A 26981-nucleotide genomic window follows, 5' to 3' on the forward strand; every position below is an offset into this window, starting at 1 on the left:
GCTGGATGAAAGTTCCTTCCAAGTTACCATTGCTGTTTTGAAGCAGTAATTCGGGACTCCTGTATGGGGTTGTTTTTTATTGCATTAGGAAACAAAACCTTTAAAGCATTAAGACAGCCCTTTTATGTCCCTGCCAAAAGGATGTAGTTGATTCACAAGACACGTTACGCTGCTGGCCTCAGGCTCCTTGTCGAATGGTGCTTTATCTGCCTGCCTCTGTCTCTTTGCCGTGTGAGAGTCGGTTCGGTTCGGGGGAAGCTCACCCGGTGGCATGCGCATGCATGGTCAGTTTGGTTCACAGTGTCATGGTGAGAGGCTACTCCATGCCGCTCCGCAGGATCTGGTTGGCTGCAATCAACATCACACTTATAATAAAGGCCATGGCAAATGCGCAGATAAGGCTCTTCCGTACGCAGGTCTGTCTGTTCTGCTTCTGGGCGTGCACTGCAGGGAAGACAGGGGAAAGAGAAGATGCTCAGCCAACGTAATGTTTTTGCTTTCCACCGGGATCAGCTGAGCTCAGAAATCCTCCTTTGCCTCTGATTGTTACCTCAGCGATCCCCTGTGCAAGCCAAGTCTTACCTCTCCCTGATGGGACATTTCCAATTAATCCACCTTACCTTTCACTGCTTCCAAACCAACTTTCTTGACAGATCACCCTCTCATACTGCAGGAAGTCCTTTCTCGTCTTGGATTTTAAACCCTTGAAATGCTTGTAGGTGTGTTTTGGTTTATCTGTGTATTGCTTTTAGGCTCTTTATGAAGTTCTCTCTAAAGTTCTTTAACTGGCAGTATTGGTCTTCTGTGACTCCCTTAGACTCCTCCAGGTCAACTGGGAATGAGCAGAGATTCACAATGTGCTCCCCGAGAACACTTAAAAACCCACTGTGATAGTTCCTACAAGTATGCACAGTATGTTAGTCATTTTTTCCAAACTCTTTTTAGGTTTTCTGTGCCTAAGCAAAAAATCAGACTTATTAAGAAGCTTTTCAAATGAATGCTAGCAGAATAATTGTCAAAAGAAGTGAGAGTAATTTGTGGCAGTTACAATGCAGACAGAGTTGGGATTTTTAGCATTTGACTTATTTTGATTTTTTTTTTTAAGTTCATCTCCGAGGACTCATGCTGTAACTTGCTAAAGCCGGTTCATATTTCTGTCTTAGCCTCCCTACCTATGAATATCAGAACAATACGTACTATTTGGGTACTGTGAAGATTAATCTGTTTGAAAAGGCCTTGAAGGTCCTCCAAGATAATCACAGAAAGCCAGGAGATCCTCATGCATGGGTAGTAACGCATGGGCTTGTTTTGACCTGAGAAGGGATGTGCCCATTGCCTTTCTCTCATGGATACACTTGTGATAATGGGAGAATTTCAGATCGACTTTCAGAACAAATTCAGAATTACAATAAACCTAAAATGCAACCAGGAAAAGTCTCTAAGTGCCCATGTTTGGAAAAGTGCAGGGGAATGTTTTTAGAATAGATGGAAAACCCCCCTTGTTCTGATCCAGGCTCGAACCTTGTCGCACAGAGAGTGCAGAGCACTGGATGCTGCATTTTGAACACTTGTTTCATCCCCCCTCACCTCCTCTGGCCAGGATTTAGCAGTGCCTGCGTCCTAATCCCAGCTCCCACGCAGCCCCCCAGCATCAGCTCAGCGCCGGAGGCACAAGAAGCCCTCGTTAGGCAGCACTTTGAGTCGTACTGCCCAGGGCAGGGAACCGCCGCACTACCAGTGCTCCAAGGGACTCACTATATTCTGTGCAGATAATGAAACCCCCCTTACAGCAGCTCTCCTAAATTACTTGCTTTCTTCTTGCACTGCTCTACTCCTTGATTCCTTTCCTCACTTTTATAATGCATACAGAATCAATACTGTGGTTCCTAGGTTTTGCGCATGGTGCCCTGGCACTTTGGAAAGCTTGTTAAATCACAGTTTTAGTTAGTTCTTTATTTATTTTTCTACCACTTCTGTATTTTAGAAACACTGCTAGCCGGCAGACAACACAATGACACAAGCCATCACAGTCAGCACTGCCATTCAGTGTGGGGCTCATGCTGATTACAGTGACTGGGAGCAGCAGTCAAAGGCTGGCCAAGGCTTTTTGTGACCGTAACTCTCCTATTCAAATGAAAAAAAGTAAAGCACGTTCAGTGTTTCTTGCAGAAGTGTTCCTGGGTTCCCGAATTGAACAATTCCTTCAGTCTTCTTTACCATCAAGTAAAAATAGAGCTTTAAGGCAGCAGGATCCAGGTAAGTCATCGTTATTGTTCTCTACTGACTGAAGGTACACCAAATAGCCAAATAACCTACCAAATAACTCTAGAAGAAAGGGTGTAGAAGAAGGTCTGTGCTGAAATGTAGTGGTATTGCAGACCCAGAGAGACCCTCTTGCTGTTGGGGCTCAGCAGGAATTACTCCAGCGAGAAGATTAGTATTACAGTTCCTCTGCCCCTTTGCAAACCACGGGGAGAAAAAGAAGCTGAAATTACTGACTTTCTTCACTGTGAACACAGCTATGTGGTGCCCTGTGAATTGCCCTCAAATATGAAGACCCATTTGCCCCCCCAATAACTGGTGAGTTTTCACCCTCACTTCTCTCCTCTCTCCAAATTCATAGATCCTTTGAGCATGGTATCTGTGCTTTTTCCTGCTGGTTTCCACAGCTGGCATTGTCGCAGGGCTGCATGCTTGATCTGTTTTGCATTTGGTTGCCAGCAGGAGTTTTTAATACCCATGGGACGTGCTGAGGTCTGGACATGAGCCGGTACCTTGAACATGGTCAGAAACAAGCTCCTCTGGAGATGTCCTGGCTCCTTCTTAGCGGGGAGAGCAACTCACAGACTGTCCAATGTAAGTGAATATCAAGAAGCAAAGCCAAGAGGCTGGGTCATCCTTAATCTTTGCAACATGCAGAGGACAGGCTGGCAAGGAGGACTCACCATGGTGTCACTAGTGGCAGAGACAGCGCTACCATCACTATAACTTCTCCACCAGGACATGGGGTTAATGGATCCAGCCTGTTTCAGGGTGCATTAGTCCACAGGCTGTGGCTGCTGGTCTGGGTACGATGCCCATGATGCATTTGAGATGATCAGAGTAAGTGCTGAGAGCCTTCTTGCCTGCAGAAAAAGGCTGGCTATCATGAACAGCTACAGTGTATTTATAGTGGCTTCTGTCATAACCCTGCCAAAGGTGAGTGATTTTTGCTTTTTTTGGCTGGATGGAGTTATTTTCATTTGAAGAGGTCAGTTTGTCACTCCCAAGCCCTTAGCTGAGGAGCGGATGCTCCTAGTGCTTGTCTGGGGAGGGCAGGGAGGGGAGCTGTGGCAGCTCTTGTACATCCAGTTAATTTGAATGTCAGGGCTGAGGATGAAATACCCGTGGCAGACAGCACGGGTCACTGTAATCAGCTGGCACTCTTGTTTGCCACAAGCTTAATGTCGTGTTTGGATAAAGGGAACTGCCAGACAAATGATCTTTTTGCTATACATTTTTGGTAGTACAATGTTGCTGCAAACAGTTTTCCTTTTCTTGTGTCTCTTCTCATAAAAACATACACTGTTCTTGGCTCTCAACTTCGTTCTTCTGCCCTAAGCATTAATAAAAATTGAGAGAAAGGCTGAAGACATAACTGTGCCTCCCTTTTGGCTGTCTTCTTTATCGGCAGCACTGGTGTGGGCTGCTTGTTCTGAGGAGTTGGGCATCTTCATTGCTTTGCTCTTCATCAAAAAGAAGGCAAATGAAAACCCCTAGAAATGTGTGGGAGGGAAAGTTGTAATGTAAGCCTAGAGCTGACATCTTGCAAATGACTGTAATGTTCAGAGTGAACTGAACAAAATCCTGGACTTGTCTCTGACCATAATATGAATATTGTATTTGGGTTAAAGCGTGTGTGTGGTTCTGTGTGTGTATATATGAGTGCAGGAGAGAGAGAGGGTTTATCGTCCATATTTATATAGGGAGAATATTACATAGTTTTAAAGACCTTATTATGACAAGAAGCCAAGATTGCAAATTTGTGAGAATGACAAGAATTTGCACATCTTTGTACCGATGGAGATGTTACCTGTACAATGCTGTTTAACACCTGGTGGGTCTGAGCCAGCTAACCCCAGATGTGGAGAAGGGGGGATATCTCTGCACACAGGATGGAGAAGGGTTTCAGGGCTCCTCTTTGAAAGCAAGAACATACCCGGAGGTGACAGGAAGTGGAGATCCCCCATTTCGGCAAGGTACTACTGACTATCTGCTATGTCTCTTCCCTTAGGAGCCATTCCCAAATCTCAGTGACAACCACTGGGGCTCATCTTGGCTTCATTTTTAGATGAAACCCATAATTAAAGGCATTTCAGTAGGGTGGATGAAATGTACATCAAATATAGATGTAAGCCTCTAAGCTAGTCCCTTTAGGCTACCTTTATAGTTGAAAGAAATAGGTGCTTTTTAAGGTGAGTTCATCTCATCCCAAGGTAGGACCTAAAATAAGCTTGAGGAATTATACCCAAAAAGCATCTCTTTCACTCCACTAATTAAGAAGTAAGTAAAGGGTGAGTGACTTACATGGAGACACTTCTGTACAGGAATTTAAAGCTAGACCAAGATGCTGCCCAACCTTCATGACAGCTCTCCCTTAGTGCCATTGATCCATGCCATGAGGCCCTATAATTTCTGCTTTCGAGTCCTGTAGGGATCTTAGTGTCTGGGAAATGGGAAGCCGAGGGCACAAATGGGTCATTCAGGTAACGGCATGCCAGCCTGGAGAGCTACAGGGATGCAACCTGGTCTGAGCCTGCCTTTCCTAGGAGAAATGCTTATGTCAGAGCTGCCATGGACCAGAACCGTCCCGTTCTTCTGGGACCTGAAGCAAAACTTTGCATCTTTGTTGACAGTGTTCAGCTGATCTTTATTCTCTGGTGCATTTGTGCGTGTGTGTGCGTGTATTTCTAACAACATCTAAAAAAGAGTCTGTTTTGCTTCTAGGTTCTGCCTAGCACCAGCAATGCCAACATCCCACGAGAAAAGCTGTTCTTGCTGTACTTTTGGAAGCTGGGACTTCCAAAATGAGATGCTGAGCATTTAGGTTTTTGGACCTGGTTTTTTTGGTTTTTTTTTTTTTTTTGTGGGTTTTTTTTTGCGACTGGGACAGTTCACCCAAGTACCGAAGCTGAAAGAAGCCTGCATGCCTCTCACCGCGGTGACAGCTGGCGCATGCCTCCACTGAATCAGCAGGTCAGTGGGGACTAACAACTCCATTCATGTAAGTAAGCATCTCTTCCTCCCTGCTGCTCTCCAGAAGGAATAAAAAAAAATGCTGCTTGGCTTGAATCAAAGAGCGTTGCTGCTTGCCTCCCTCCTGCAGGCTTTTTAAAATTCAGCTGTGCTCTTCTACATCTTTTCTGCAGTATTTAGCAGAGGGTGAGTGTGCTGGATATAGCTGCTAAATCCCATTAATTATCCAGGGTAAGAATTGCACTAATGTATTTATCCTTCGCTTTGTTTTAAAGATTCAGTATCTCTGCCTGGTAGCCTTTCAGAGGCTATTTGACCCCTCAGAGTATCAGAATTTTCCCCAAAATGACCTACATAAGTGTGATTGCTGTGGATGGGGAAGCACAGTAGCTGTCCCAGGCTGATGTGTACAAACCTTGAGTTTCTCTGTAGGTATCACCCCGGACTTTTCTGCACTTGAGAGGATTTGTTCGGTTGTTTCAACCAGCAATGCTTCAGAACAGCACGAGTTCTTCTGGCCAAGAAAATCTTTCTCCCAAGGCGGCTTAAAATGGGGAATGTTCTTGTCACTGTTAGCTCTGTTCAAAGAAATCCACTCTAAAAGTTGAGGCAGTGTCTGATCCCGGTTGCTGATCACTTAGTGGTCTTGTGGCAATGCTGAGAGGACGCTGTGTTAAGCAACAGCTGCCGAAGCAAATGTTTCCCTTTCTGTAGCAATGCTGCAGCGCCACACCAGTGGTGACAACAGCGCTGAACAAGAGGTGCACAGGGCAGAAGATGTTTATGGAAAGACAACAGAAAACTGGTGGAGCCTCACACAGCTTGCTAGGGCAGGACCCAACGCAAATAAATTCTTTCAATGATAGGCTGAGAGACATATACATATTTCTGTAGGGAAATTCAGCCTGTTGTAGACATTCACCTCAGCATGGTCTGCACATCCCTCTGCCTGAATCCCACCAGAGAAAGGAGGGCCATAAGGCAAAGCACCCACTAGTTCATCCTTCTGCCTAAAACAGGATCAGCTTTACTTAGACCACATGGAAGAAAGCTCTCTCTGTGTGTCATTGCTACTTACTCTAAAATAACTCCTTGTTAACTCCATGCATTCTTGCCCATTGCATGTCACAGATCAGAGTGCGTTGTCTGTAAAAGAGAATAATTGTACAGAAGCACGGAAATGTTCTCTCTCACCTTCAAACTCTGTTTGGCAGTTGCCAGAGTTTTCATTTAAACTCTCCTCTTCATTGATAATGATGTTCTCGATGTCCTTCATCGTTAAGTGGTCCCGGAAGGCGTGGTAGAGGATGTGTTTCAGCTCTTCCAGTGTTATCCTCTGCATGTCAAACTGTGGGAAGAGGACCAAGTTAGACTCGGCCACCAGTAACAGGTATGGTTCTTGGAGGGAGAGAGGCATGTGGTCATGTTGCAGTTCCCTACTCGTGGGGTTTTTTCAACCTCATTTCAACATTTCAGTATAACTTTGCAAATTTTGCTCTTTTGGGGTCATTTAATACTAAAGGTGTGAATGCTGCAAATGGATGTTGCTAGAGCTTTGCCAGTTTACTTACTTAATGCTGGTAGAGCAGTAGAGAAACACTGCCCTATGCCAGGGATGGTCTCCCAGGCTGGAGGTGCAGCAATCTGATATCAGTCCCTATTCCAACAGAGATAAACCCCTGACAGATTCCCCGGTAGCCCTTACACCTTGCCATAAGCCACAACCTTGTCTCTGCCCTTTTTTTCCTTCTAACTCTCTGGTTGTGCCTGCATGGCAAGCACAAGCAGAGACCATCTCCCTCTTTGCTGACTTCTGCTGTAGATCCAGTAGGTAAATGTTGCTCTTACACACATCAGACACTAAAAACAGATGATTCCTGCAGAATATGTAGAAATGAACGTTTTGCAGCAGAGGAACTTTGCACATGTGTAAGGTTTGTGGTATTAATATCTGCTAGTGGTACAGGAGAGAAGGCATTCACACTGGCTGCCGTGCAGGGCCAGGTGAGGAGATGAGTTTCTCTGAGCCATCTGCACAGGCAGTACAGGCTGGAAATGCTCCGAGTCACCCTGACTTTCCCCCTGAGCTTCAGATGACATCCTCTGAACAGCACCTTGGCCTTACAGCCTGAAACACAGGCTTGCCTACAGCGAACAGTGAGCACCAGGACTTGTACACCCTCTTCTAAACTACCCACCTTCAAGGAAGGCCAAACACCTCTGGCTTAACGCTGCAGTGGAGAAAAGGTGATGCAACCTTGTGCCTGCTTCTGCAACTGAGAGTGTGGCGATAGCGTGTGATCAGACTGCACAGCTGGCATTTGGAAAACGGTGCAGCAAGAAATTCCCGCTCCTTTCCCCCCAGTCTGATAAGGACAGGACAAACCTTATCAGTTCTGAGCTGCTTGGTGAGTTATCTAAAGTTGTCTTCCCTGACCACTGCTGCACACCTCATCACACAGATGCAAAGTCGTTAATCCTCAAAGTGGTTAACTAAAGGAAAGTGAGTGCACTTTGATTAAATCTAGACCCTGAAATATTTATGTGTATCTGTGTATATAGGCAGATTTCCACACATTCATATATATTTATCCATCTGTCCTTAGAAGCCCTGATTTCTACAATTCTATTTATTTGTTTATTTCCTGCAACAATCAAAATCCTGGTGCAGAAAATCTGCAGAAATGTGGACATCAGGGGCAAAAGCCAAAGTTCCTGTTTTTTCCCCAGATGAGGTCTCTGAAAAGCAAGTCTGGTGGGTTTGGTGGTTTTGCTGCTATCCTTGTTCCTCAGAGATTCGGTGTTCATGCCGCCCAGCTAAAAATAGCAAGCACACAATTGTCACCAGTGGCTTCTTGTTGCACAGTTCAAAGCTGGATTGCAAATCCCCCCGGTATTTAGTCACAAATTTCCAGCCAGCTTTGTTGTGCATGAGGAAATCTTACCACCCGTATTCTGCTTTCTTTAACCTTAAAAGAGCAAGTACAATTGAGCAGCTCTGTACTTCACAACCAGCATGATTACAGAAAGTGTTTCTCTTGGCAACTACAGGTGTGGAAATGGGGGTTAATCCATATGGTCGCCTTACAGCCGTGTCAGGAGGTGTTGTTAGTGGAGGTTTGCACAGTGCCTTGAGGCTGCCCAGGGTTTGCAGCCCGCCAGGCCGGCTTCCTGCAGCACTGCTTGCACACCAGCACCATGGAGGTAAAAGCGAAGATTTCTCACCTACCACCTGATCCTGCATTCCTTTGGGGTCTTTGTCTTGGCAGAAACTCAAACCTGAACTTGAGCCCCAGCATCTTCCTGAGGCCACTTGTATGCCAAACCCATAATTTCATCCTTGTGGTCACTTCAACAGGAGGAGCTCGTCTGCATGTGGTTACCCCAGCCCATCTCATCAGGGTGTGATGTTCAACCTGCGTTGGAGTTTTCTTCCTGTTCTTGGCTCAGGGACAGTTCTCTGAGGCCAATACAAACTTTTTCTCTGTAGTCTATGGGCTTGTTTTTTCAGGGAAAGACAGGCAACAGTCCTTCTAAAAGGTGTCTGAAACCTGTGTTCACCCATCACCGGTTGGCTGCTCACCCCTGTGAGTGCTGCACAGCCCAGAGCAGTGTCTCTGAGACCTGCTCTTTCCTTGCATCCTTTTTTGAGGATAACTGCAGGGATGTGTGAGCCTCCTTAAGACTTACTGGAAGCGCTCATAGACTTTACATGGGCAGCGTAGCTGTGGGCGAGGGAACTCCGATAAGGTGCATGCATCCTGTCTTTGTGGAGAGTAAAAGACAATTGATGGCTTCTGGATTTGCTTCACTATGTCCCAAGATGACTGTGTGGGAAGAACAACAACTCTGGATCAGTGCACTGTTCCTTCATGCCTGCCTCCAGAGCTACAGGTGTGAAAACTCAGCTCGGGACACACCATTGTCTATGTTGACATATGATGCTCCTTGTCTCTCACTCTTAGAAGTCTTTGCTGGTCTCCTTCTATACCAGCATTGCCACTAACAAGCTTTTGCAGAGTCTACTGTGATGCTACCTGTTCCTTTGCTTCAAGCTACTTGGATTACAAACACAATTGTGGTTATTGTCTAGTCTTAACAACATGGAAACAGTAATGACTTGTGGGGTTTTGGGTCTTCCTGTACCAGTTAATCTATCTAGTAGGAAATAATTGATCTCTTGACAAACATACATCTGTTGCAGCTTCTCCAGCTCTTGCTTTTAAGCTTTATGCTCATACAAGAAGAAATAATTTTTTTATTGTTCAGTTGTCATTTTGCCTTTTAGGAAGAGGAACCATGTACTGAGTGTCTGGCCTGTTGGCAACCATATGGTCATTGCTCCTGCTTTGCTCTGTGCTCCGGTACTTTCATGCAGGAGGCATTTCCTCCGTAAGACACATATCAGCGCAGGGGTTTGCCCAGAACAGGCTCAAGCTCGGTGCAGCCAGAGACAAGACTTTGCATTGTGCTTGGGCTCCCAGATAATTTCTTCTATTATCATTGCTCTCCAATCTGGCAGTTTCCTTGATTCACTTTTCAATTACTCTGGCTTTTTATTGTTGTAATGACAGTAACCAGGGAGCAACTCTTAACTTTTATTGGCTCCACTGAGAGGAAAAACATGGCTGTTGCACACTGAAAACTTTCTATAGGATTATAATTAGAAGAAACCAATAATGCTGCTTCTGAACAGGTGCTCCTGGAATACAGTGTAAGCAGTGATATAGAAACAAACTGCCTAATGCTGAGGTTCAAATGCCCCGCTTGATGCAGTGAGTGCCATGAATGAAAAACCTGTACTTGTATGGGGATATTTGACTTCTGTGGAGAGCACCAGGAACTGTCCACTGCAGTTGCTGATGGACCTCAATAACTGGCCCCAGCAGAAACATCTCCTGGAGTTGGAGGATGTTGTCCCAAGAGACATCTGGAAGGGAAAGGGGACCTGATCCTATCCAGCCTGTAGCCTCCTAACTCCTCCTTGATTTAAATTTCCTGCTGGGAATGAAAGTTTCTTCAGTCTTCCTACACCCAATTCCCAAAATTTGTGGCTGATTGGCAGCTGCCATGCCTGCAGAGCACTAGTATCACTCCTGGCACCTTTTTCAGATACTGCTGTATCTGAAATGCCTACCTGGCATATTCTCCTGCTCTGTGCAGGGAAATTACTGTAGGGGAAGAGCTTGCTTCTTTGAAGAGTTAAATGCTGCTGAAACATTACTTATGATAATTTCCTTTAATATCAGCTCTGCTTTTAAAAGAAGAGTGGCTCCACTCTTGAATCCTAACTTGGCCTAACTGCTGTGCAGACAGGATGATGCCAGGCTGGGACCCTGCATCAACATGAGTGGGGCCACTCTGGTGACCTGCAAGATCTTTTGAAGCCACACCAATAAAAATTCTCCACCCCACAAGAGGCAGGAATGGCTTCTCTGGCAGTCATGGTTTTAGCTAGGAGAGCACTTGGATACTTATATTTTCTGAGTCTATTTGGCACAGGTTTCCCATGTAACCCATCTGAAAAAGGTCATCTTGGACTGTTGAGGGCTCCCAGTGGAGACTGAGATGGCAGCAGGAGAGCAGGCTTTTGCCTGGTGCTTTTGAAAATCGGGTTTGTAAAACTAAAATCTTCATAGAATCACAGAATCCTTTAAGTTGGAAAAGGCCCTTAAGATCATCAAGTCCAACCATTGACGTAACACTGCCAGTTCCACCAGTAAACCACACCCCCAAGCACCACATCCGTTGCATAGATTTCTTGTTTGGGGCAGCCCTTAATCTCTGAATAATGAGATAATGCCTTTGTTTGGCTCTCAGACCTGTTGCATGTCAGGCCATGGGTGTCTTGAATACCTGCAAGGCAAGTGCAAACTGGCTCTGCCCACAGTCACAGACACTGCCATGACAGGGGATGTGGCCCAGAAAATACTCGGACTCTTTGCAGAGCCGCTGGGCTTTGTGCTGTGCTAACCACAGTCATGTCATTTCTGGGCGGCTCTGAACGCAGGCAGCTCTGTGAGTGCTTGCATCAGACTGTGTGGCTGTTCCTTGAGCCAGACAGGCTTTGAGATCATAAACTACTGATCTGGGACTTTTTCACAGGACCGGTGTTTTGTGTTGGCCATATACTAAAGCGCACAGCCCCAGCGTGCTCCACGCTCAATCTAATGTATTCCCACCTCTACCTGGGGACTGGATGAATGGTACTTTTGTACTGACTGTACCTCCCAGATAAGCTCAGCTACAGAAATTTTATGACGAGAGCAAAACAGTGTATGCTGGAGAAGCCAGGAGTCTGGAGGGGCAGGGAGAACATGAAGCAAGGGAGTGAGCTCCCGCAAGTGAAGCTGTGTTTGGGTGCCAGCAGCCAGCACGCCCACAGGGAGTTTCTCCATCCCACTCTCCCATCGCTCACAGGGAGCATGAGGCTGTGCTTGGCCCCATCTGTACATATCCACTCCCAGTGCCAGGAGGAGCATGCAGCCTCAAAGAACCCAGCAGGAACAAGTGCCCCTCTAGAAATAAACTTACACGCTTACCCACATGGTGACTGGGGCTGCATGATGCCACAAGTGCCTGCCTGCTTGCTTGAGCTGTCTCCATGTCAGTGGGATGTGCCCCAGGCCACCTTGCCCTGCAGGTATCCCAGCACCCAGCTGCTTGCAACACCTTGTTCACCCCACTCTGGGCTTAGGGTGGCTGTCATCCAGGTACCACTTGCTTACACAGCCTTTTGGAACAGCCAGCTTCCCTGAAGCTGCACTGGAGCATCTTGCCTGTCGGGGAGCGGGAAGGGGTAACAAGCTCATTTCCATAGTAACGGGCTCGTTACTGTACTGGCTAACGGGAGGTTGCTCCATTCTTCCCAGAAGCTTTGTCAGCAGGGAATCATACACACACTCATAAATTAAAATCAGATTTAAGCACATATTCACAGCATCCTTAACCCCAAGTGCCTGGCCTAAGTTTGTACTATGGAAATGATGCGGCATTCAAAACTAACATGGCCCATGGGTACCCCCCTTGTGTCCCTCCAGCTACCCCATAGCCCACATGGAACCGTTGAGGAGCACTGCTGGGATGCCCACAGCTCTGCGAGAAGCACCGATGTCTTTAGATTACAAACTGTTCCGTGTATGGCTCAGAACGACCTCCTTTACCAGCTGGGCTGGGTGGAACAAGACCACGCAAAAAAGCAGCAGTCTCTGCAAAAGGGGGCATGGGGTGAGAGAATCTGAGCTCTCCCCTGTCTGTCTGCCAGCCTGAAATCCAGGGCAGGGAGGTCCTGTGCTCCCCTCCATAGAGCTTGGGTTAAGCGTGACCAGTGCTGGGTGCTTCTTGGGGGCTGGGGAGCAGGACAAGGGGGTCAGGGTGGTCCAGGCTGGTGCTCAGCATAGGAAACCTGTCTGACCGTGCAGACAAGGAGGAGAAAGAATAAATAAAACTGAAAGTCAGAACAGATGCTCTGAGAGCACAAATACCCGTCAACTCCTGGTTAGCCACTTTTAGAAATGTTTTGGAAGCAGTCCTGAGCCTGCCATGTATCAGAGGCAAGAAGCCATCCACCTCGAGGAGGCCACTGTGGGCAACGTGCCTGGTGAGTACGAGCAACGTTGGGGTGCTCGGCCCAGCTCCCCACTGGTGAGCTGCAGGCTGACACCCCTGCCTGCACAACATCCCCATCCATATCATCCACATCCACATCGCCCCACCTAGAACTGATGTACAATCAGGGACCAGTTCAGGTTTTGACAGCTTGGCATTTTACCATGCAGAAAATAACATTTCATCTTAAAAAAACCCCCCACAATTCAGTCCAATACTAAATATAATGAAAAAAAAAATCACCTTTTGCCTGCACAGTGGGGATGGAGATGGGTTTCTCACTCCATCCTGCTGCTTGCAGGCTGCCCTGATATCTCTGAGCTGCTGGCTCAGTACCATCTAGTGCACCGGTGTACACAGCCCTTTCCCTGGACACTTAACACCTGAACCACCAGAATAAGGCAACAAACAACAATGAAAATAATTTTCAAGCTCCTGCAGAACTACACAGCCCAGAACCAGGAGCTCAAAGCCAGCCTGAGTGCCCTGCACCCCTCTCCTGCTCTGGGAAGGTCCCAGTCGTCCCTTTGTCCCAATGTTCAGGATGCTTCAAATACAATTTTCTAAATACTGGTGCTGCTACTTTTTAATTTCTTTATGACTTCCTCACCCCTATTGCTACATGTTGTTCATTCAGAGAGAGTTAAGCAAAGCTCTTCTACACTTTGATTCCTGGCAAGGATGGCTATTTGCTGCTTTTCCCACATGCTGTCCTGCTCCCCACAGACCCCCATCTCTGATTCTAGCTGCTGCCAATGGTTCGGACAGCCATGCTGTCACATGCCCCTTTGGGTCTCAGAGTTACTCAGCAAACTAACATTTGACAAGGTAAAATATAGGATTGTCCCAGCTCACACCCATGTGCTTGCTAGGGCACGCCTACAGAGCAGAGGCTAGGGGAGAGATGCGTACCCCCGATGGGTCCTATGTGCTCAGTGCTCACTCTGTTTCCTCCCACGGTCCCTCACTGGTGCCCCAGAGATGGTATTGGCTTTGCTTGCCATGTCCCCACCTGTACCTGCTGTAGGTTTAGAGCATCCCTTAAACCTTCCAGCTACATGTCACAGGGTTACTGGGACACAAGTTAGTGAACCCAGCATGTTTTTAAATGAACCTGTGAATACACTGTCGTTTGGGTCTGGTGATGGAAAAGCTGCTGACAGCTGGTCTGCATAGAAATCCTCTTGCATAGTCTTGGCTCTACGAGAACATCATTCCCTCTGCTAGATCTCCCAGCCTGGTGAGGTTGGTGCTGTCCTTTATTAGACAGACTTAAACTCTCTGGGGTGATGTTTTAAGCAGAGGAGTGGGTCATAGGCTTTGCCTCTACACTGATCTCCTTGCTTTGCAGCTGGGATATGATGGTAATTAAACTGGGCTAAGAGAAATGGGCCCCCTGATAGGTAAACCTCAGTAACACCTCCGCAGAATACCCAGTAGGAATATTAATCCTGGGCCCATTCAATTAACTTTAAATAGTTTAACTAAAACATGGAGAAGTGGTGGTTTGTTTTCTTTTTTAATTAGAGAATGCTCTCAGGCTGAAGTACAAATTAACAGGCTCTAACGATTTCTTTTGCCTAGTTTTAAAGCTCCCTGGCCTCAACAACAGGCTTTCGGTTTGATCCCAATCAAAGTGCATACATAAATAGGTCTGCAACATCTTGACCTTCGATGAGGCCTGTGGGAGCCTTTTGGAGGAGCAAACTCACAAGATTTAATGAGGGCTAAAGCTGGGAATTCCTATTTGGGAGCAAGCGCCTTCAGCCTACCCCACAGATACAGAATTTCTAATGCATTCATCTCTCCAGCACAAATCCATCAGTATCATGAGGTGAAACATGCTCCGGGCTGGTGATGCTTGTGTGTCCTGCTGCAGGCAGTGGATTTTAGGCAGTCCTGTTCCCCCTTCTCATCCAATCAACGAGAGCACCACAAGGGGGTTTTTGTGGCAGGTCACTATGGGGGGTGTGCCAAAACCTCACATTTTGCAAGAAAAAAATTCCTTCATTCCTTGCCCCACATGATGCTTCTCCATGAGGGGGAGAGCAGAGATGTCTGCACCCCAGAGGGACGTGCTGGGACCCTTGGGGAACAGCAGCTCACGTGTCTGGCTGCGCTGGGTAAGACATATTTACATCTCGATCCAGGCACGCACTGAGCAGGGGTGTGAGGGGACTTCGATCTGCGCTAGCTGCTCCAGAGCTAAAGGTCTTGTCATGTGAGGTGCCAGCAAAGCAGCTCCACAGACCTGGAGCCTGGGCTATTGCTTTTTGACAATAACAATAAACCTGACAGCCAGCAAGCACAGAAGGATTATGGAGTGAGGGAAAGCCAACGTCTAGCAAAACTAACCTGTCCTATCTGCTTCACAAAACAGATTGAATTTGACCCACTGCTCTTCTCCCCATTTTTCGCACACAGCCGCGGGCAGCATCACTGCCTGGAGAAGTGATCTTTAAGCTGCTTCTGAATTACATCAGGCAGCAGAAACCTGAGTGAAGTAAATGAACTGGCCGTGCAGCCCTGCTGCTGAATGTCTCCTGAAAGCCTTTAGCGAAAGGAAACCAATCTTTTACTTAACAGTTACAAATGTTCTGAGAATGCCAGGAGAAGTGGATTAGGAGGTGAGACATGTTCCTGAAATGCATGAAGGACACTAATAATTAATAAAAGCTTTACCAGGGAGACCGAGAGCTACTGTGGGAAACTTGAGGCATCCTTAACATTGCAGATGACAGTTAACAAAAAATAATAATAATGAGGCAGCAAACGGACCTTCTAATACTGCTGTCTAGCAACTGACAAAGCTAAGATAGATGGAGACAGCTTCTCAGGCTGCTGTATTTAGCCAAACTACGTTTGTTTTTTAGGTTGGTCTCCTTGTTTCATAGCTCACAATGGTCTGTTCAGCCCCAAATGCAAGTGTGGGCTGCAATGGTCTGTGCTGTGGCTGGCACAGAACAAACGGTACTTAATAGGTTATATAATTTTTATTTATTTTTTTTTTTTTAACTGGAAAATGGCTCTGAAATGCACCATCAGGTCTGGTAGGGTACGCAGCCTATGTACCCCCAGGACACATTACAGCATGTTTTACTGGTGAGTGGGCAAGATGGAGAGAGCAGAGAGGGTCATTTATTCAGGTTAGTGGGGTTACACAGTCCCAGAGAGAGCCCGACTCAGGAAATATGACGTGTTGATGCTCCCTCCAGTATGAGCTCAGCTGGCACAAACCTCCTCATTTCTGCTGTTCCCGATGTGCTCACACCGTTAGGGATTCAGCCAAGGGTTCCCCATCAGTTTACAGATCCCTAGGAGCCTTTTGCAAGCTGTGCTTCAGCATTTGGTCTGATTGGGGCCCCAGGGACATCTCCTAACCCAGCTGGACTGTGCTATGAAGTCAAAATGGTGCTGCTGAGAAAATGAACAGCACTGCCAGCCTGGCCCAGAAAGCAAAGGAGCACCATCATTATTTCATCCTTCAATATTCCTCCTACTGATGGCTTGTAAAACCCATTGTGTTTTTGACCAGCAGCGCAGAAAGGGAGCGGCAGGACACTGCGCGGGTGCAGCTATGTCTTCCCTGCCCTGCCCTTGCAATGGTGAGGTGCCTGTGTGCAGGTGTGCTGGGCTACTGCTCACGAGCAAGACTATTTCTTGCATGACCAGCACTGGAAAGGCAACTGTGCCCAGCAGACGCAGGGCTCTCCAGGCGGGGGAAGCAGAGGTGTGAATGCAGCCTGGCTGTCAGGGCAGCACAGGGGATGGTCCGTGCACAGATGCTGACATGGACGTGCGTGCAAACGTTGCTTTTCTGTCATCACCTAATCCCTGCATGCAGGCTGAGGAGGGGCAGGGTGTTTCCTTGTAGAAGTCCCTCAGCTCTCAGGACTCTTTAGCTGTGTTTGCAGCTCTGGAGAGGAGTTGGGACACAAATAGAGATGCTGGGGAGGGAGCTGTGTGCTTTGGTTGCATCAGGAGAGGCCAGGCCAGGGAAGAGCATGCTGGGAACAGCACCCTGGTCTCTGCTGGCTTTGGTAATTTTTATTCAAGGTTCAAATGCCCGACTTCAATGACAAACATGAGAAGACATACCACATTAAGAGAACTGGTACAGTTTTCTTCTGGGGTTGAAGTAGGATTATTTATGCCAGGTTGACTATAATCACTGCCCTCTTAAATCTACAACATGTCCTGCAGAGAGTCCCCCTAAAGATAAAGGAACATCTTGCATAGGAGAGAGAATAAAAAAAAATCTTAGTCCAACACTGAACCACTGTTAACTTCTAGAATGAAGACCATCAGTACACAACAAAATAGCTTGGAAAAAGGTAACTTTATAATAAAAATAAATTAATAAATGCATGAGACCATGATTAGGAGGGTGAATGGGGCAGGACAGCCAGCGCTGGCATGGTGCTCATGCATGGCTGGGGCTCTGCAAGGGCTCTGCCTGGCAGTGCTCAGTTCCTAGCACCTCTCAGCACCCATCGCAGGCATTTCTGAGGCACCGATGTCTACATCACTGCCGAAAAAAATGACATGATGCTCAGAGGCATGTATGGCCTTATCATGACTAAAACTGCTTGGCTGGTTTTAATTGCTTCGGTATAATTTGGTCAGGTCCTGCTTTGTGCTTTTAGTACCTTCATCCTGAAGTTACGTTGTGTATTTAGATTAAGCAGAGTTATTGTAAAGTATATATGGTGAAATATAGGACCCTGTTGGGGAACATAATAGTACTTCTGGGGACCTCTCTTCCCTTGGCGCATAATGAAAACAGAGCAGGGAGGATCTTTCCCATCCTGCAGTGTGCTTCCCTGCATGACTTGGGCCAAAATAACAATGTCTGCAAAAGCTATGGATCTGAGAAGATGAAGGAGGGGAAAAAAAGCCAAATGTAGTCAGTAAAAACATCTCATTTTGGTAATTATGGTACAATCCTCCAGGTTTAATTTTGACCTCTATTAATTCACATTGGGTTTATTGCTATCTTTTAGCCTGTATTTAGGAACTGAAAGTGGTCGTGACCTCAGGACTGGGACCTTCTCATTTGGAAGACATGTAATATTAAAAAAAACAATTTTTTTTTTCACAGTGAGAAATTCACGTAAGGCATGAGAAATTCGTCTGTGCAGGTAAAAGTTGTGACTTGTCAAACTGGCACTTTCTAAGGATAAGTAAAAAAAAAAAAAATTTTAAATGCCAGAAATCACTGACATTAATAGGACCCAGGAACTGACAGACAGACTGGCTGCATCCAAAGATGGCACTGCCTGCACCCAGTGGGGACTGCCCAGTGACCTGGGGACCTCCAACAGCTGCCCAGTCAAGGCATATGAAGGACCTGTTTCCTGCTGGTTTTTACTACCTCCCCCACAACTTGTAGAAACTGGAGTTCTTCTAAAGTCCATCACACCTGCCCTCAAAGCTCACATCATTATCACACATCAGCTAAGACCATTGATGATGATGGAACTCACCATTTGGCTTGTGGCTGTTAAGGATCTTTCCTGACAAGTCTAAAGCCTTCACAAAAGTCGATGAATATCTAATTCAGCTAGAGACAAAAACACATAGCAAAAACCCCTCCACTTTTACATTTCAGTTTATTAATTCAAGAGCAGAGCATATGAAAAAATGGTGGTTTTGCACCAAGGCTCAGAAGATATGAAGAAAGGATGTAAGTGATTTTAATACTTTCTGATTTGTTTCTCTCTGTCACATTGTACTAGGATGTGGATCTGTCTTTTATTTTATTTGCATTTTATAATTCTTTTTATATAACATTTTGCTCTCCACATAATGACCATTATTTGAAACCAAGATTAATACAACTGAAAAGCGCAAGGTAGAAAGTTCAATTAAGGCCTGGAGTAACTGCTAAGTTACTCTGTTGCTAGGAGTACACGATTTTTTCCTTGCCACGGTAAAAACAAGGTGATCAATTCTTAAGTCCCCTCCAGCAATTCACTTGGCATTTGCTAGCTCCTGCCAGCTACTAATATGCCACAGCAGAGAAGGAAGAAAATACAAATCAGCTGCCACTGCAAAAAAATAAAATTCAGGAAAGTAATTTTAATGCATGACTCAGAGCAGCAGGTCTGCGACAAGGAGGGAGGCATGGAGTGCTCACACCTTAAAACTGGGAAAAATGAACATCTTTGCCAGTACCTGTTGCCAGGCTGCAGAAAAGCTCAAGGGGCCATGGGGAACAGCAGCAGGCATACAGCTCAGCTCTGGGCTCGAGTGCCCGTGAGCACCGCTGAGCATAGGAGGACGCTCACCAGCGTGTAGGCGAAATGGAGTAAAAGCAGCACGTCTGGTGACAAACGCAGGTTCGGGACAAGAAGGGACGATGTATTTTGGGGACAGCTTTTAGAGCTCTGCATCAGACACCCGGCTTGTTTGGACCCCAATGGGAACACAATGGAAACCGTGCCAGCAACAAACCTCTTCATCTCATGAGCACTACACCAGGTCCCTGGGACAGGTCTTTACTCGAGTGGTACAGAGGACACATTCCTCGGAACAGAGGACATAGCAGGTGTAGCTGGTTCAGCATATATTCCTTTGTTAGCTTGTCTGAACTGCTGAATTAATAAGAGTTTTCTGTGCTATATCACAACACATAAACGCCTTTGGATGCTTCAGGGTATATTTTATGGCAGATCTGACCATGAGTCCCTCAGCAGCCAGTGAAGCAAAGGGGAGTTGAACAAGAAGGTTGGAGGGCTAATGCAGATTTTCTCCAAAGCCTGGGCTTGCTCCAGTCTCTGAGAACCTTCTGGGGTGTTTGCTTTGTGTCTGCATTGCGGTGTATGGCAATGTAAAGCAAAAATGGGCCACAGAGATGTCTCCCCAGTACCAGCAGTGAGTGCTGATGGGGATTTGAGCACTATTGCTAATGGTCCTGGAAGTTCAGCAAAATCCCAGCCCTGAGCTGCTCATCTTGCAACACACAGTTGGCACAGTCACGTCACAGGACAGAGGTCTGACCTAGGTCTGCGAGATCGGGCTGCTAATTGTGCTTAAGTTATGCATGAATTAGAGAAATATTTAGCTCAGCGACGCTTAAGGACTCTTCTCACACTAAAATAAACTGTCACATGACAGCTCAGCTCCTTGATCCTGCAATCGGCGCTTTGCTGGTGCGGCTGCTGGAGTTGTGCTCCATGCCCGCTGTGACTCAGCAAGCCCAGGGACAGGGCCTGGGTGGCAAATCGTAGCCGTGTTTCCAATCAAAGCCCAACATGAGTTTCTCAGTCACTGGACCCCAAGCCCTATACACAAAAGTCCTGGCCAGCAGCTAGCCATGATGAGCTACTCTTCCAGCGCTTGCCGAGGCACAGAGGAATAAGGCTGTTCAAGGAGATAGCAAAGTATTGCTGCTGTATTTAAGTACATCTTCACAGGTAGCCCAGGAATACAGCATATGCCTGGATGCAGCCTTAGTATGTACGTTAGTCTGTGGGGGGGTAAAATAAGACCACACACTCTGGATGACATGCAGCTCTAGCTCTGACATCTCGTGCTAAACTTTTATTTTATACGTGCACTGAACAAGGTGGTTTTCCTGAGTGCTCACTCTCCCCCTCAAGCCACAACGTGAGGCTGACTTTTATCAGTGGCGAGAAATGCAAAGCAATCAAAAGGTAGCTGATAATTTTGACGATAAGGTGCAAGGAAAGCACAATACTGTTCCACTGTGTTGACAGTTACGCAGAAATATTTGGTTAATTTGTTTTTGTTCAAAGCTATCTCTGACAGGATTAGGCAATTCACTAAAAAAGGGAAGTTTCCTACCTAGCAAAGGTGACATCAATTTTTACTAGGTATACAATAAACAACCTAAAACATTGCAATCCACAAAAAAAGACGCATGAAAAAATACAGCCAGAAAAGCAGCAACCCTGTGCACCGCACCAAAGGGCTGTGAGACGCTGTCCTGCCCCAAGACACCTTCTGTAAGGACAATACATGTCTCACTCCTGAACAGACCATCTTCATACCATAAGACACTTTCCTCTTGGGAAAATCACTGCGCCTTTGAACAAACCACATAAAAAGATGTGTAAACTCACTGCATATAGATAAAATAACCCTGAACCTATTGCCTGAATATCCCTGATTACTACATTACTTTACACCAGGAACCACGGGGAAAATAGTGGAACAGATACAACCAATGTTTAAAGAAGATGCTGTCTTGGAAGAGAAAAAAAAAAAAGATGTTCCCTGGGCTTTTTGCCATGCAGCTTTCAAGCACTGCTCAATCTCAGCAAAGTCTTCATCTGAAGCGAAGTTCCCACTGGCTGATACATCTCACCCAGAGGATGACCAGGAACAGCAGGAAAATGTGGAATATTCACCCAACTCCCCACCCACGACTGCTGATTTCTTGGGGACAGAGCCCCTGCCTGCTCCCTGCACACCCCTATCCCTAAAATACTTCATTCCCAAGAGAAATAGGCTAAGGAATTAAAATTCATAACTCTTCTAGATATGGAAAATTAACTTTACGACACATTAAAATTTTCCTCACTCAACTGCTTTCTCCTGACACCAGACCATTCCCCTGGCAGTGATTCCCCATTTCTCTCCATCCCACTGGTCCAAGGACCTCACCTGCAGCCTTGCTGAAGCCTCCTCTGCTCTAAAGGTGCCAATGCCCATTTTCTCACCAAATTATGAAATGCATTAATACAATCAAGCTGTTTCCAGCCTTGGATTCATCAGCTTCTGTTTCGCCTCTGAAGAAGGACATGCATCTTCAACAGCTTGATCAGGGGTTTTTTTCTAATAGAAAATGTCACTGATCCGTGAAACTCTGTCTCCATTCTAAACCTTGATTTCATTAAAACTTCATTAACTGGAGGACTAACAGTGAGAGGGAAAGATGCAGCCAATCTTTGCTTCCAACATAGACCTAACTCATGAGCTGACTACAGATGCTCACCCTGGGAAGGGAGCATGAAAAATGGCATCTACTTATTTGACTGATTTCATCCCTGGAAGAAAGGGTCTGTTGTGAGGGACACCAGCAACACCACAAGCTTTTGGGGCAGCCTTTTGCCTAGAAAGGATCTTGGTTTCATTAGTGCTTGAATCCAGTTTATTTGCAAATGTTACTTAATATTTATTATTCACCCAAGAGCCTGGGCTCAACAGCAGCATTATCATCCCATCCCCTCTGCTAGAGAAGTGCCTTCTTTTGCAAAAGAAAAGGATAATAGAATAGAGAGACTGAAATCAATATTGTAACTCCCAGTGGCAGGAGGGACCATGTGGCTTGTAAAGCAAGGATGCCCTTTTGCCTTTTTTTCAGTCCCGACCTGTGAACATCTTTACAGCTCAATTTGCATAGGACAAAATGTCTGGTCAAGTCCACTAGTCAAATAAGATTGCTGATTTCTCCTGGAGTATTCAGGCTCTTAACACATGCATGCTACAAAGGTGCATCTTTCTGCACGAGAGGAGTGGTTGAACTTGTCCTAGAATTTATCTTGAACTTTGGTTGTTTTACTTAATAAATGCAAATCTTGCTGCATTATGTGCCCCAGCACAATAACCCTTTAGGGTTATTTGGTTAGCCTTAATGAAAGCCTTACAGCTCTTAGGGACAAGACACCCTTTCTGCTTGACTGCAGAAGTGCCTTTTGGCAAAGGCCACACAGGTCCTGCTCCCTTCCTTGCCCAAGGTCAAGCTTCGGCACTGGCTCCAGAAAGCCCTTTTCCCCCTTTTTCCTCTGTACAGCCCATTAGCAGGAGCTGCCTGAACACTGGTAGCTGTGAAAAATGATGTCAAGTGGAGACCCTTGACTGTAGAAAGGGATTTTTTGGGTGAGGAGGGAGCTGCTGCCTGCTCGAGGAGGTGCACAGGAACCCCTTTGCAGGAGAGCTCCCTGTGCAGAGGGGGTGAAATCCAGATTTTGTGGCTGGGGGGTGCATGCCAGCCACCTCTGGGAGCCTGGAGGTGTACATCTGTCGCATCATGCCAAACGAAACATTCCTGTATTACGCAGAGCTTGTGTAGCTACAGTCAGCTCAGACCTTCGATCAATATTTGGAGCCGCCTTGTGCAGCCCAGCAGTGCACTCAGGTTTCATTGTGCCCCTGGGCATAACATCTAAAAACACGAGGCAATTTAACTGAACCCCACTCCCATCTGATCCCCCACTCAGTGAAAGAAGAGACGAAAAAGGAGAGAAGGTTTTCACTTGTTAACGTGATACACTCCATTGCAAAGTGTACGATGCATATACTGAAGTACTTCCATTCAGACACTTGCTGAGTTAGGGATAGGCTTATTTTTAGACAAACACATTTCCAGGTTAAAAGCTGCCTGATGGATGAGGATCTTCCTGTCTAGGCACAGTATTAACTAGACACTTAGTTAACCGTGTCCCTTTAAAAGTCCAAATAATCAAATGAAAGACACTCTCTCCCACAAATGCAGTTGCAACGCTCTGTAAGCATAGCATTGCCTGTTGCCAAAATAAGCTGTATGGAACTCAGGCCTTCCGTACACTGTACTGGATCTGCTTTGTGGCTTGCATCAATCTAACTACATCAGGCTCTTAACAGCTAGAGTCCAACTGATAACAAAAATATTTGTTGGCAGTTCCCCAGGCACCTGGTCTTTCAGCACATTCAGCCTGCAGTGACCCTCGCAGATTTATGGAGTCTTTGCCTGTAGGTTTCCTCTGGTCCCGATCCAGGCCAAGCACGTGCTTAGCCTTCTACGTGTAGTGTCAACACCAAGTAACACCACACAGTGTGTGCAAAGCACTTTCACATTGACTAAATTTAGGACCAAACATTTATCTCACTGCTATCAGTGGACCAGAAGCAAATTCGTGGGTTTTTTGTTGAATTGCCTGACGAGCCCGACTGATGGTCTGGACAGCTGAGCTCGTCTGGAGAACCAGGACCATGACATTCATCCTTCGGTACCAGATGTGCAGACCTGCAAGACCCAAGCTAACAAGGAGCTAAAGAAGACACAGGGCTATTCATTTCTCAATAATGCCTGAATGACATATTAGGCTCAAAAGCCACGACCCACATTTTATTTTTCTTCCCTGAGACAATGCCAAGATCAGGCAGCTCACTCAGGAGGGTTTCATGCAGGCTCTTGCCATCCCTCACCCGGGTGTTTCTCAGCTGTTTTTTTTTTCAAGCTTTCACACTCTTTGAGCCTCATATTTTTAGGTCTTTTTTTCTGACCGATCCCTGACTCTCCCCTTCTTTCTGCTAAGACCTCTTCCCACTTTGCAAGAGTAACTTGGTGTTGTTAACTTATGTTGTTAATTTTGAAGGCGACTCCATTGCTTTCTGCAGGGAAAGCAGGAGAGAAACTTGAACCCAAATAATCCTGCTGCAGTGTGAACCAGAGAGAAAACATCTGGGGGGAAACAGCTGGGCAGAGCTCCGGTGCTGCGAGCTGAGCAGGTCTGTGAGTCCTTGGCTGCTTTGGCACCCTGTGTCCTGCATCTCACACTGCCCAGCACTGTAAGCCCACGTCTGGGGAGAGCATGGAAGCAGTTTTTACAATGTATGTATGTGACGACCGGCTGGCTGGCTGCTGTCAGTTAATCTCACTGCAAATCAATGCCAGGCATGTCCCTGTCATTGCTACTGTTTATTTGCACTGCAGTAGCCCCCAGAGACAGCAATCAGGAACAGCAGCGCACAAGAGAGATGCCTCCTCTGGCACAACTCTTCACAGACCTTATAGAGCTACTGGAAAGAAAACAGTCCTTACATGCTGCTGGTTAATGACAAGATGCAGGGACAAGGACACTAATGACCTAGGCAGGTCAAGACAGCAATGTGTATAGAGGTTGCATATATAGCCATCAACGAGCATGGGTACTGCTAGCCCTGCCATTAAGGTTAAAGCTCTCTGCACCCTTTAATATAGGTGCTTTCGTGAGTTTAAAGCTTCCTCATGCCCTGAGGGCTCCTTTGCAGAGGTCAAACACCCAAGTGCATTGCAAAATTTTTTGTAAGAAGAGAAAAACTCCCTCCCTCCAAAAGCCCTGTGTTTTCCTGGTGGGAAAGGAATGCACGACGTTCTGTATCCAAGGAACGATTGGAGGGAATGAATCGGTACCACAGGGTACATGACTATCCATGCAGAGGCTTTCATCAGCAGCTGTGCTGCAGGGCATGGCCACCCTGACACCAACATCACACACAGCATGTGTGTGCAGGGGACAACTCATGGCAATGCCAGTGCCGGCCATGCAGCATTTTCAGGGAAATTTCTTTGTGTCACATGTCAAGATTTTGTTCTCCCTTCTCAGGGAAAGATGCTTCAAAAAGCTGGATTTCCCTGCAGGAACACTGCGGTCCCTGGCCAGATGTTCCAGCTGATTGACTCCCGTCAACCTGTCATCTCTGATGCTTTTCTTGGAGTGCTTCACCTGTGTGATATTGCTTTGGAATACCTCAGGAGAGAGAAATCCATATCTGGCTAGATTTTTGACTAACTCATTTTTCTGACCTTATTCTTTCCTCTCTGGCACAGCCACAGCAAGGAGCAGGTGAAGCTGTGACTTGCTGCCCTTGGGGTGTTCCCGCACTACGTGCTTTGTGGTCCTGCAGTAACTTCTTGGGCTACCTCATTCTTTGCTGCCCTGAAGCATTCCTTTCACATTTGATTTCATGAAAAGTGTATAAAGAAAAACAAAAGGAAATGAACTATTGAAAATGTAGAGTGCTGCTGCTCTTTGGTACAGTTGTGCAGACCTCCACTGGTGTCTGTTTACTATCGATTAATCTTGCTGTCACTGGTGTAGCCAGGCTGAAATATTTGCTTTCTACCTGAGTATGTCAAATACACCTGGATTTTATCAGATAGGTGAGATGAGAAGACTCTGTCATATCTGTCTGTAGCTTAGGCATCAAAATAGTTCAGTTTTTCACTGATGTATTTTTTTCCAGTAAAGGAAAAAGTGGCTTCTTCAGAAAAGGTGCCCAAATTTTGCACGTCATTAATGTTGCTCAGGTTTTATGAACAAGCCCCCGATGCATTAGACTAAGGCCAAAATGAACAAAAGGCCAGTCCTTCCTGGACCAAAGGCTATTATTCTATCACAGATACACTTGTTGGTAGAGCTGCTCTTTTTGTACTGCTTTTACGCAAAGGGGAACAGCAGCAGAAAGGCTGGGACACTTCCCCCCATGGAGACAGGCTGCTGGTAGCACCACTTGCCTTGGACAGGGAAGAGAGTTAATTTTTATTTGAAATAAAATAATTAAATAATTGCACTTTGTCTTCCTGACTACACAGATGCTTCCAAAGGCCACACAGAAGATTCAGCTAGTGGAAACAATTTCAACAATAAGATTACGTTTTGGCCTGCATATTTGTCAACACCATCCATCCTCTTTTTTTTTTTTTCCATGTGTGTTTGCATTTTCTTTTTTTTTCCATCATGATTGGTTGAATAAAATTTACATTTAAGTACCACAAGTTCATAACGGACTCTGCCATCTTCCATATTAAACATTTTCTTTCCCCCTGCTCACTCTATTTGGAGAAGTTTGATGTCATTGTTAATTCTCCAAGGGAAAAACTGATAAGAGCTGTAGGGAAGTGAGTTCAGCTGAAGCCATCTCCCCGTGAGCTTACCGTTGCCAAGTCACTGAGCTCAGAGACAAGCTGAGCCCAACAGCAACTGCATGGCCCATTGCTCTGTGTGTGTATATATGTATATACGTATGCATCATAACTGAATATAATTAAAAGGAAGGCGTTGTAAAATATAATTTTAAGTAGTTTGCAGTATTCATGCATAATTCTCAAATTATGTCAGGAAGAGAAAAGTTATTAGAGTTGACAAGTCCACATAATATGCTGTAAAAAGGAATAAAAACAATTTCTAATTTATACATGATGTCAATTAATAAAGGAATGGGGATAAATGAGATGCTCAGGATCTAGGAGAGCAAAGAGAAATCTGCTTCTCTCAGAGCCTAGAAACAGCCAAAGCAAAGTACCCTGGAAAAGATAGGAAAGAGCACCCCCAGGAAGAGGTGTTACTGTTAGCTGGTCTTTACGAGTGCTAATGAAGACTTCCTAAAATCAATGGGGGCATGGGGAGTCTTAAGGATTTTATAAACAT

The 26981-nt window shown here is 46.0% G+C and overlaps 1 protein-coding gene across 2 annotated transcripts in view; it reads right to left on the bottom strand.

The window, feature by feature from the left end:
* Nucleotides 1-316: 316 nt before the first annotated feature.
* Nucleotides 317-26981, bottom strand: part of CALN1 (calneuron 1) — a 128889-nt gene continuing 102224 nt past the window's right edge. The window contains exons 4-6 of one of the 2 annotated variants that reach the window (XM_086475296.1): nt 6430-6583; nt 1588-1590; nt 317-444 (exon numbers count right to left, since the gene is read on the bottom strand). In XM_086475296.1, coding sequence (XP_086331422.1) covers nt 317-444; nt 1588-1590; nt 6430-6583 — 285 coding nt within the window. The remainder of the gene's footprint in view (nt 445-1587; nt 1591-6429; nt 6584-26981) is intronic. The other variant, XM_086475295.1, reaches the window with a different exon arrangement.

This window comes from Leptosomus discolor, chromosome 18 (genome assembly GCF_034619465.1).
Source record: "Leptosomus discolor isolate bLepDis1 chromosome 18, bLepDis1.hap2, whole genome shotgun sequence".
Lineage (NCBI taxonomy): Eukaryota > Metazoa > Chordata > Aves > Leptosomiformes > Leptosomidae > Leptosomus > Leptosomus discolor.